This window comes from Arachis ipaensis, chromosome B8 (assembly GCF_059453495.1).
Source record: "Arachis ipaensis isolate K30076 ecotype BB chromosome B8, ASM5945349v1, whole genome shotgun sequence".
Lineage (NCBI taxonomy): Eukaryota > Viridiplantae > Streptophyta > Magnoliopsida > Fabales > Fabaceae > Arachis > Arachis ipaensis.
The window spans coordinates 29948354-29961176 of NC_142443.1; the positions used below are offsets into that span (position 1 = coordinate 29948354).

Below are 12823 nucleotides of genomic sequence, written 5' to 3' on the forward strand. Positions count from 1 at the left end.
AACACAAAAACAAAAAAATACAAATTAATAATGTAAAGTGAATATGATAACCACAAGCTAAATTATGATAAAAAAAAAAAAAAAAAACGCAAGCTTACCTGTACAAGTATTTACCTCGTTATACTTGTGATGGAGAATCCATTGCGAAGTCCACTACAACATCTCTTAATACCTGTTTGAAGTGGTGATACGACCTTCAAATATTTGTTATATAAAGAATTCAAGTATTATTTAAAAAATATTAATTTATATTTTTAAAATATTTTAATTTAATTTAATATATTTTTATTTTATTTATTTAATTATTAGATTGGATTTTATATTTATGAACTTTAGGATTTTTTTTGTTTTAACTAAGGTGGCGAGAATCGGATCGGTCATTAAACCGATCAAGTAGCTGGTTTAATAATTTAATGATCTAACTAGGGTCGAACCGTGATTGAACCGGTTTAGTTAAATATACAATAAAATTATAAAAAAAATTCAATATATAATAACAATAAACTGAGTTTTTTTAATAGCAAAAGATTTGATAACCAAACATTTGTTCCTTGGTCTTATTCACAAGACCATCTTAATCTTTAGATTCATTGAACAATACATTGCACGACAATTGATTGTTACAGCTTCCATATGCAGCAAGCATAAGGAGGAACTATTAAACGGAGGATGTCTGTCTCCAACCTAACCAGAGACTTCCAAAATTTGATTAAGAAAAGAAATAAAAATAATAATAAAATTTATTTATTTCCAATTGTAGCTATATGACAAACAGTACTTTCACATCTCAAAATTCAGAAATTACAGCAAAATTCATAATAATAAACCTCTGCCATTACATCAATTATAGCAAAATTTAGAATTACAGTCATTCAGAATCTAAAATTATATTAAAATTTTATTCAGCATTCAAAATCCCAAAATTGAAAAACCAGTACAACAGCCATTACATATAATTAACCAAATAATCCAAAATTGAATTATATACAGCAGCCATTACAAACAGAACTCTGCATCAATCCATATAACTAAACAAATAAAGAACTCTGTATCAATTGATATAGTTCATTAACAAAATAAAAAAAATTAGTTGAAAAAACCAGTACAACTCACCGCGACAGAGAACAGAGTAGGCGTCTAAGTCTCGGCAGCAGAATAGATGCCCAACGACGTTGACAGAGAAGCTTACCAGATGAGCAGACGATGCCGACCATGGAAGCTTCGGAGTTCAGATGCCCAAACGACTAGACGAAGCCGACGACCCCGCCCGTTGGAGGTCCTTTTGCCCGGTGACAGCAGCTCTGATGTGGTGTCGATTGTGGTAGACTGGGAGGGACGGCCGCGTTCGTTGGAGTTGGATGAACTGAAGGAGATTGGAACTTCGAAGTGAAATTAGGGTTGAGGTTTGGTGGTTGCTGAGTGACTCTCGTAGTTTGTATAAGGGGTTGGGTAATTGGGTTACGGGTCAGCTATGCGGGTAAGTGGGTTGGGCTCATTTTTCTTTTTTTTTTCTTTTGTGTGTCAAAACGACGCCGTTTTGGGTCCTTAGCTAAAAACCGGTGCTGCTAAAAATCGGGCCGGTTCGGCCGGTTCACCAGTTAACCACCGGTTCGACCATTTTTTCACCGATTTTTTTCAGGACGATTTTGGGAGTCAACCAGACCGGCCTAATGACCGGTTTCTGGTTAACCCGGTTGAACCGGCCGGTCCGGTCCGGTTTTCAGAACGTTGGTTTTAACCTAATAAGAAGTTATAAATACCTCTTTAGCTATTGTAGTCGTAATACAGAATGATTTAGAGGCTTGAAAACTCTTTTTTGATTTCGTGATGAAACTATGGTGTGGACAATTGAGGTTGAGGAGTCTCTCTCTTGTTATGTCGGGAAATTAGATAGAAAGTTTAGGAGTCCCTTCGATTCAATTCCCAAACTATGACGTTGACAAGTTAGGTTGAGGAGTCCTTTTCTTGTTGCGTAGTAGAGTGATTCTCTTTGTATTCAATTTTAATCTATTCTTTTTATTTCTATTTCAATTTTAATGTATCTTCTTTTTTTAATCAATTTAAATTCTTATCTTTTTATTTATCTTTTATTTTTTTTATTATTTGGTATTAGAACTCAAGTATTAGATTAATTTTTATTAATCTATATTTGTTCTTCTTTTATCATAAAAAAAAGAATTTAATGTCTGTCGCGTCTTTCATTAAGTTCATGTGTTCTTGTTTCTGTTTGCGTTTCATTATTATTTTGTCATTATTGTTGATTTTATTGTTTAAAAAAATAATAAAAATATATAGTGCAAAATAAAAAAAATAAAAAAATAATAAAAAGAAAAAAATATATTTCTTGTAATTATTGTCCTTTCAATATACTATTTTTTCACCTACAAGATTTGAGGATGAATCTTTTTTGAAGAGGAGGAAAATGATACTCAAATGTTCGCCATATGAAGAGTTCAAGTGTTATTTAGAAGATATTAGTTTACATTTTTAAAATATTTTTATTTAATTTGATATATTTTGATTTTGTTTATTTAATTATTAAATTGGACCTTATGTTTATGAATTTTAGGATTTTCTTTGTTTAACATAATAAGAAGTTATAAATACCTCCTTAACTATTGTAGTCGTAGTATAGAATGATTTAGAGGTTTGAAAACTCCTTTTTGGTTTCGTGATGAAACTATAATGTGGACAATTGAGGTTGAGGACTCCCTCTCTTATTGTATCAGAAAATTGGATAAAAAGTTGAGAAGTCCATTCGATTCAATTCCTAAATTATGGCGTTGATAAGTTAGATTAATAAGTCACTTTCTTGTTGCGTCAAAAAATTAACTAAAAAATAAAGTAATTCTCTTTATATTCAATTCCAACTTATCATTTTTATTTTTATTTCAATTACAATTTATCTTTTCTATTCTATTTCAATTATGAACAGGTACACTTCGCCTGCAAACATAGTCGAGCTGCTACAGCAAAATCCACCTTAATTTTCAACCTCATAAAAATCCATACGTAGCACCAAATCTAAACCAAACAAAATACTCCAAAGTAGCTCGGTTGATGGTATATCAATCAGCATCCAAGATTAGCATTGAAGCAAGCAATGAACCTCGCATTATATGATCCCTCAAAATTCTTTCGCAAACTGCCCTAAAATTCCTCAATTTTATATAGAAATATTGAGGATTGATTTTTAAGATAGGAACTAATTTGTTTCTTTATTTTATTAGGGATTACTTTAATTCGTCTAAAAGATCAGGAACTACTTTTGGATAGTTTTCACTATTTACTCAATTTTATAGAAATATTTAGTGATTTATTCTGTTTCAGATTATATAGAAAGAATTCAACTTAGTTTCACGTGAAAAAAACTAAGAGATCAGAAGAGATGATGATAATATGAATAATAATAACTCCATTTGAATTACTATTTGATTATTTTGCTTTTGTTATAAGAAAAGTTTAATTTCTTATAATCTTATAATAAGGTTAAGAGAAACTTTTTGGCGAACGATTTTTAATATTTTTTTGTATTATTTTGACTAATATAAATATTAAATTATTTTTAATAAATAAATTTTATGAATTTATGTGTATAAATTTTAAAAAATATAAATATTTTTGTATATAAATTTTAGTAAATATTTATAAAATAATAAAATTTACTAGTCATGTAACATTGTTCTAATATTAATAAATAAGTCAATTAAATTAAATCAAAATTTTAATTGACTACAGAATAATAAAATGAAATAATGAGGTAGGTGGCTCTCTTGTGAATGAATAATAATATATAATTCATTCATTGGGGAGAAGACATAACATATAATCTAAGCTTCATCGTGTTGGTCTTCCGCGCCCACCCACATACCCAACTCTTTGGCAACGCTAACACACCTAGCATCAATGTTGCGGGTCATGAACCCAAGAGGGTTCACAAAGCGCCTTGAGGAGCTGACGCCATCATTCTTGGTGAGCACCACTCTGTCTGCGTCCATCTTCTTCATTGGCTCCTTGCACTTCGGATGACTGCTTCTCTCCGTCTGCACCGTGCAGATCTCCTCCTGGTGGTCTCCCATCACCGGCAGCGTGTAGAATCCATTTTTGTCTGTTTGGGTTTCCGCCGTATATGTTATGTTCTTCTCATCACCAATCTTCTTGCATTCCAATGTCACCTTTATGTCTAATATGTTTACAATTTAAGGTTTAGAATCACTCTTAAACATTTTAAGCAAAGGAAGAAGAGTTTAATTTTGATGCGTAAAAAATAATTAATTACTTTTATTGATGTGGTATTATATAATTAGATAATTAGATGTACATAAAATTACTTTATACTGATATATATAGATAGATAGTGCATCAAAATTAAATTTAATAAAAAAAGAAAAATAATTACATACCTGACAAGGGGTGGCTGAGTCTGGTCTCAAATTCGACGCGGCAAGGATCGCAATAGATCTTTCCTTCGACGGTAAAGGTGGGTTCTTTAGACTTATCATCAGCCAATACTGATGAGAAGCAAAAAGCAACAACAAGAACAATGGCGATTATTGCAAAGTGTTTTGTCATTTTATTTTATTTGATTAATGCTATGTATGGTATAGATTTTATTTGTTACCTTATTGAGAATCATTTGATGTATGCGAAACTAGGTCTTTTATATAATAGAAGCGTGTCTTTAGATCCCTACGATTGTGTGGTAACTATTTTGTTTGGAAATTTGAAAGAAAATTATGCGGGTCATGACTAAGAGATATTATAGCCAAGCCTCACATCTCTATCCAATTTAACCTTATAAACTATTAAGCTGTGGGTATATTTTCCTAGAAATATATTTTCGTGTTTGTTGTTAGAGACGTTTTAGTTGTCAAAATTAGTATTATACCCATCAAAAAACTAAAAGAGTACGACCTACGAAATATATTTGAATAAAAAAAGACTTGAAAAAAATAGTATTATTCCCATCAAATTTATTCTTTTTGAATGGTTCACACTCACATACAAAGTGAGATTATATATAGCATATAGAATAAGTAAAAAAATAAAAAAATAAATAAAAAAAGAAAAAAATTTATAAATAATAATTTTTATTCCCTCTTTTATATCTCTGTATATTTTGAATGTGTATAAGAATAAATATCTTTTTGAATAGGTTGTGGGGAGCAACTTATCTTTACTTTTTCGTACAATAAATAACAAAAAATTCACTTCAAGTTCTATTTTAATAAGAAACAAACACTTTTATAATTAATTTATTAGTTAACTGTTTATACCTCTTTTGTATTAGGTTAATTATGCTATGTGTAAATTAAAATCAGCTATTAAAATTAATTATTAGTATAAATTATGATTAAAAAATAAGATACATATTAAAAATAAATTAAATAATATATGTATTATTTATACATAAATATATAATAGACTGCTTTTGGGATTTGCATAGTATTTTTGTATTATGGTCCGATCGTAATTTTTTTTGGTTGAAAATTCACACGCAGTTATCTTCATGTAAAGTTAATAGTTGAGAATCGTTAAATAACAATTTAGTCAAATATATCAAATTATTTAACAGATTTTAGATGAAAATAACTGCACATATTTTTACATTTTCTTTTACTATTAATTTAACTCATTTTTAATATGTATTTTATATTCTAACTTATAATAAATATTAGTAATTGATTTTGATGTGCACCTAGCATAATTGATTATATATAGCTTTTTAGTCTTGTTAAATATATTTTGATAGAGCAAAAAATAATATAATAGCACAAGACACAAATATCTAAAAATCAAAGCAAATATTCAATTTTGATGGTTATCAGTAACTAAGAGAAGGGGGGTTGAATCTTAGTCCATTTTTGCTGAGTAACTCTTGCTGCCCTTTTAAAATGCTTTAGGAGATATTTCTACTTTTTGTATCGCCACCAGTCAAGAGACTTTTTCTTTTTGTCTCGTAACCAGTGAGGAGATATTTTTCAATTTTGTCTCCTACGAACAGAATCAGAAATTGAGTAGAATAGAAAGAGAGAATTACACCCAGAAGTATCCTGGTTCAGCTGCTAAGTGCAGTGTAGCCTACATCCAGTCTCCATCACAACAATGATGGAATTTCACTATAATCAAACAGATTACAGACTCTAATTCTCCCTAGGAACTACCCTTTCTATCTGGGACAAGTCCAGAATCTATCCCTAATCCTGAACTTGACTTGGTTACCTACTAAGCTTTCAACTGTTAAGTACTAACCCAACTTGCAAGGAGATTCCCACAGAATCATGATACACAACACAGATGTACAAAAGACCTCTAAGACATCTATGGCTTTTTCTTTTAATTTTGTATCCTCTGCCTTTTTTCACTCACAGGCTTTTTTTTACAAACCTCACACTGTTTTCCTTTTTCACCATGAGACTCAAGACAGACAAAACTAAACAGAAAAATACAACATAAAACACATTGAAGGAGAAGAACTTTTGTAAGCTTGGGTAGCTATGAGAACTCTGTGCTTTTCACTCTTTTCTCCTTGTCTCAAGCCTTGGCTGTTCACCTTTATTATAGAAGGGGAAGCCTCCAAGGTTGAAACGGTTCAACCGAGCTAATCTTCTTCTTCTTCAATACCAACCCAGTTCAGACAGAGAGAGGAGAGAGGGAACCGAATGCAAAAACCAACATGCAATTACCTCTATCTCATCCCATCTCTTCAAGCTTCATCAATCTGAGCCTTCCATCTTGACTTGGTCCCCAAGAAGGATTTCTGACCCTTGATGAACGCTTGATCCTTGACAGCTCCTCCTGCTCTATCTTCTACTTCTTTCTCACGTAGCTACAGTAGCTACCTCCTGTGATGGATGAATAAAAGTAGAGACAAACCATACCCCAGGGATCTTCTTCTCTGACCGAATTGGATCTTCCACCATTTTTAGGCATGGTGATCCTGAGACTTCTTCACCACATCTTACCATAAGTGGCAAAGATCTCAGCCACACCATACTGTAGATTTTCTTTTTGTTAAGGACATCATCACCTTAGCCCTTTTCTTTCTTCTAGCTTCTTCTTCCTTCATCTGATAGCTTGTTCTTCCTTCCATCTTCTTCTGATGGATGTGACCGAAACAATAAGAGATAAGAGAGAAAAGAGAGAAAAATATTCAAATGAAATAAAGGAAGATATTAAAATTAATTACAATCAATTAAAAACCCACTTACCTTTTCCATGCCTTGTAACATGTAGAAGTTAAATGCCATCAAATCAATTGCATTTTCTCTCTCATGTTACCAATGTCTGCATTAAATCCATTTAATCAAATTTTGGATTCTATCAAATGAAGGGTATGGTATCCGTGGAAGCATGTAGCCTTTGCTTTCTCTTTTTTTTAATTTCGGACCAACCCTTTGTTGGTCTTATAATCAAGGGTTAATTGGGCTTGCACAATACTTTCTGGCCCAACTAAAATAATTCAGCCACAATGTCTTATAACATTTTTGTACCAAAGGCTGAATTTTTTCGACATATTGGGCTTGTTTAATTTTTAACCTAAACACAAAATTTGCACAACAAAATTATTAATCAGCAAATGTGAATTAAGATTTAATTTAATAATTTTGCAATTTATTACTTTTAAATATGTTTGATCATCATCAAAATAATTTTAGAGTTTTTCAAATTCATCAATCTCTCCCTTGATGACAAACATTATTAAAAAAATTGAATTGAAAAAAGGGTAAGATTTAAGAGTACTCCCTTTGAAGGTTTGGAATCCTCCCATTTTCCATCTGTTATATAGCTCTCCCTTAATATGTGCCAATTTTATTAAAGGAAGCTTTACCTGTAACATTCTTAAAACCAAGCTTGCAGCCACAATGTATTCAACATATGGAATTTAAAAAATGTTGAACAGCTTGATTTCTGAGCAAATGAAATATGATAATCAAAACTTGATTTGTTATCATCTAAATAATTTTCTGCTCATTAAAACAACCAAATTAAAGCATGCTTGAGTACCTTTAGAGTACTTTTCAACATATAACCAAGACTCAACATACTTCAAATTAACATATACAAATAATTTTTGTTAATAGGATTTCCTGCCAAACTATTTAATCAAGCAAAGATCCAATTAATTCACAATAAACATTGGCAGAATAACAGATCAGAAAACTATCAGAGCAAAATCATACTATAAAAACATAACTCTGAGCATAAACAAAAAATCAGAGCATAAATCATAGAAAAAAGTAAACAATTTAAGCATAAGCACAGGAATAAATCAAAGCACACAATCACAAGGGAAATCATTAATCATTCAAATTTCAGCCCCTGTTTTTCAATTTTTCTTGACTTTCCTCCCCCTTTTGTCATCAATGGAGGTCCTGCAAAAATAAATGAGAACAGCATACAAAAGGCAGAATATTTGTTTTTCACCAAAACACAATGGTTCAGAGTATCCAAGTATAGTTATCTAACAGTTACATATTACCAAAATAAGAAAGCAATAAAAGGAAACAGAGTTCAAAAGGTACTATCAGCCAACAGCATATCAAACATCAGAAAGATTAATGTCTGATCTAAGGGATTCATTGTCTTCATCCTCAGCCATGTCTTTTTCAAAGCTGTTGATCAGCAGATTGATTCTCTTATGACACTTTGTCCAGGCCTTTTCATTCTCATAAGCTTGCTTTCTGGCCTCCTTGAAAGATTTGATCATCATATAGGTCATCTGAGAGAATTCTTGCAGCACATCTTTGACTGAGTCAGAAAATTTGGAAGATTTTGAGGGATTGTATTCAGTTTCATCATCTACAATAGCACTTTTTCCCTTTTTGCCTTTCATGGCTTCAGAAATTCCTCCTCTTTTCAATGTTGAAACCCTGTTTTCTATAGGCTCATTGAGAACGTCAACATGAAAGTGTTCGAAAATACAGGTCAGGAAAATATCATAAGGCAAGTTTGCCTTTTTATCACTACGTACACACTCCCACATATGACGTACCATCAAGTAAGCAAAAGAAATAGGAGATGAAGTAATAATAGAAAATAAAACCAGGGTATCACAAACCGTTACCCTCTGATATGATCCACTCTGAGGCATCAAAATATGGTTAATGATGCGGTGAAGTAGTGTTCTTACAGAGCCCAGTGCCTTGTGAGTCAGAATGGTACCATCAAGAGCAGAGAAATTCTCGCAAACCCGAGAAAGACCAGTCTGAAGAGTGACCCCAACCTGAGAATCCCATTTTCCTGTCATGTATGCTCTTGGTCCATCATCTTCATATCCTAGTGCAGCACTGATGATTTCTCTATTCATGGTCAGGTGCACCCTCTTAACATATGAATGTATGGCTCCATCAATGTACATTATGTTCGCATAGAATTCACGAACTAGATTTGGATAAACTGGCTTGTGGATCTTGTGCAGTGGAGTCCATTTCAGTTTGTCAAAAACGGTAGACAGATCAACACCCTTATTAAAAGGATTTTCCAGAGAGACAACATAAGAAGTACACAAGTGGCAGTTGACAAGAACTTGATAATGAAATTCATAAGCAGCGCATGAATTGAACCTAGCCGGATCAAAATGTGAATGATTCTTGTTGTACTTGTTTTTGAAATCAAGAGATTCCAAGTTTGGTGGCTCTCGAGTGTGTTGGAGGGTGTAACCCTTTGAACGCTTAGAACTGCGACCAGAAGCTTGTGGAGTTGATTTCTTTGGTGGTGAAGGTGGCGGAGATGATTGTGACTCTTCTTCAGCAGTCATTGGCTCCTTTTCTTTTTCAATCTTCCTTCTTGAGGAGGTTCTTTGAGCTATTACCTTCTTCCTCATGGTTTCGGTTGACTGTGAAGAGGGTGAAGAAGATGAAGTAGAGTGAATATGGATATGAGTGTGAGTGTGGGGAGTAGAAAAAGATAGAGGGACTTTGGAGTGTGGGGTTCGGTTGCTTCTCCTAGGCGCTACCTTCTTTTTTATAATGAGAGAGGATGAAGTGGATGGTGAGAATGTAAAGGGATGACCGAAGATGGTGGGATGTGGAGAGAGGTTACACTACATTTAATGGGAATTAAATGACACGGTTATTAACAAGGAAATCCTTTTAAAATTTAAAAAGGTAACTGAAAAAGACTTTCCTTGAATCAAGGGAGGGAATAAGGGAAAAGATTATGATGTGACAAGAACTCCTCCTAATAAGATATGATGTGACAACTTCCCAAAAAGAATTATTTTAAAATAATGAAGAACTCAAATGAGCCAAAGTCATGGAGTGGGTCAAGAAGAATTGGTTGGGCCCATGTTTGCTAATGCCAAGTTTAGTCTCCCCCTGTCTCATGACTTGTTCAACGCACAACCAGATTTGTCTCCTCCCTACCTACGAGACAAAACCAAACAGAATTACAATTTATCAACATAATTCAATTCTAACATTCCCAAACTATTTCTCAATGAGAAAAATCTATCTTCACACAAGGGTTTAGTGAAAATATCAGCAAGCTGTTCTTTGGATTTTACAAATTGAATATCAATAGTTCCCTTTTGCACATGTTCTCTAATAAAATGATATCTAACTTCAATGTGCTTGGTTCTAGAGTGCAGAACAAGATTTTTAGAAATGTTTATTGCACTCATATTATCACAAAACAAGGGTATTCTATTGATTTTCAATTTGTAATCCTCCAACTAAGTTTTCAACCAAATTAATTGTGAACAACATGCAGAGGCAGATATATATTTAGCTTCGGCTGTGGATAGAGCTACTGTAGCTTGTTTCTTGCTTGACCACATGTTTAGTGAGCTTCCAAGGAAGCAACACATTTCGGAAGTGCTCCTTCTATCCACCCGATCTCCCGCATAATCTGCATCACAATACCCTACTGCACAAAAATCATCAGATCTAGGATACCATAAACCATAATCACATGTTCGCTTAATGTATCTAATGATTCTTTTGACGGCTGAAAGATGGGATTCTTTTGGGTGAGATTGAAACCTTGAACATACACCCACACTTTGAACAATATCCGGCCTAGAGGATGTAAGATACATAAGTGAGCCAATCATTTCTCTATACCGTGTTTCATCCACATCTTTGCCACTTTCATCCTTTTCAAGTTTAGTATTTGGATGCATAAGTGTTCCCATAGGTTTAAAATTTTCTAGGCCAAATTTCTTGATTAATTCTTTAGCATATTTTTCTTGGTGAATAAAAATGGCACTAGGAGTTTGTTTAATTTGGAGACCAAGAAAGAAGGTTAGTTCTCCCATTAAACTCATTTCAAACTCACTAGTCATGAGTTTTCCAAACTCTTCACACAAGGATTCATTGGCCGATCTAAACACTATATCATCCACATAAACTTGAACAAAAAGAATATCATCATTAGATTCTTTGATAAATAAAGTAGTATCGGTGGTACCCCTTTGAAAGTAATTTTCCAACAAGAAGGCACTAAGCCTTTCGTACCAAGCTCTAGGAGCTTGCCTAAGCCCATAAAGGGCTTTTGAAAGTTTGAAAACATGATTTAGAAATTCTTTATTTTCAAAATCAGGGGGTTGTGCCACAAATACTTCTCTATCTATAAATCCATTAAGGAAAGCACATTTGACATCTATTTGGAACATTTTAAACCCCTTGTGGGCAGCATAGGCAAAAAAGCAACCTAATTGCTTCCATTTTTGCTACCGGGGCAAAAGACTCATCAAAATCTATACCCTCCTCTTGATCGTAACCTTGGGCCACTAATCTAGCCTTGTTACGAACAACACTACCATCCTCACCCAATTTATTTTTAAAAATCTACTTAGTACCCGTTACCTTCTTACCATTCAGATTAGGTACAAGTGTCCAAACCTCATTCTTTTCAAATTGAGCAAGCTCCTCTTCCATGGCTTTAACCCAAGAGGAGTCTTTAAGGGCTTGCTTTACATTGAGAGGTTCTAATTGGGACAAGAAAGCAACATTGCTTTGATCAACTTGCTTCTTACTTGAGGATCTAGTGGTCACGCCTTGGGAAGGATCACCAATGATAAAATCATGGGGGTAACCCTTCATAAATTTCCATTCTCTTGGCTTTGGAGGTAAGGATCTGCCTTAATGAGCTTCAACATTCTGATCTGTTCTGGATTCTCTTATTGGTTCAGGAGACAAAATGAAAATGTCTCTTCCATCCTAATGAGACATTTCTGAACGGACAGGTTCTTCACTTGGGACAGTTTTGGGATTATCTTCACTGACTTCCTGGTTGACAATATCGTTACAGCCTACATCATCTTCTACCACAATACTGGGAATTGAATTAGTATCACAAAAAGACACGTGTATGGATTCCTCTATGGTTCTATGTTCTTTGAGGTAAATTCTATATGCTTTGCTAGTGGTGGAGTATCCAACAAACATTCCCTCATAGGATTTTGGATCAAACTTTCCAAGATTTTCTTTATTATGAAGCACAAAACATTTGCATCCAAAAATGTGAAAGTACTTAAGATTAGGAGGGGTTCATTTCCATAGCTCATAAGTAGTTTTCTTTAACCCTTTTCTAATGATAGTCCTATTCAAAATATAACAAGCTGTATTTACAGCTTCAGCCCATAGAAATTTTGGAACCTCATTTTCACAAAGTATAGCCCTAGTCATTTCTTGAAGGCTTCTATTCCTTCTTTCAACTACCCTATTTTGTTGAGGAGTTATAGGACATGAGAAATTATGAGCAATTCCAAAATCATTGACGTCGGGATTTTTGCCAGTAAAGAAGTTCATAAAAACAGTCGCGTTGTAGATATAGTCTCTAAACCGACAGAAATCCCTTCGTACAAACGTTTTGGTTG

General features: G+C 33.3%; 1 protein-coding gene across 1 annotated transcript; it reads right to left on the reverse strand.

The window, feature by feature from the left end:
• Positions 1 to 3701: 3701 nt before the first annotated feature.
• Positions 3702 to 4608, reverse strand: LOC107612381 (olee1-like protein). Its single transcript, XM_021108399.2, has 2 exons — positions 4404 to 4608; positions 3702 to 4183 (listed from the first exon to the last, which is right to left on the reverse strand). Exons 1-2 carry the CDS (start codon positions 4570 to 4572, stop codon positions 3831 to 3833), a joined length of 522 nt encoding a protein of 173 aa, XP_020964058.1. The 5' UTR covers positions 4573 to 4608; the 3' UTR covers positions 3702 to 3830.
• Between the last annotated feature and the right edge of the window lie 8215 nt (positions 4609 to 12823).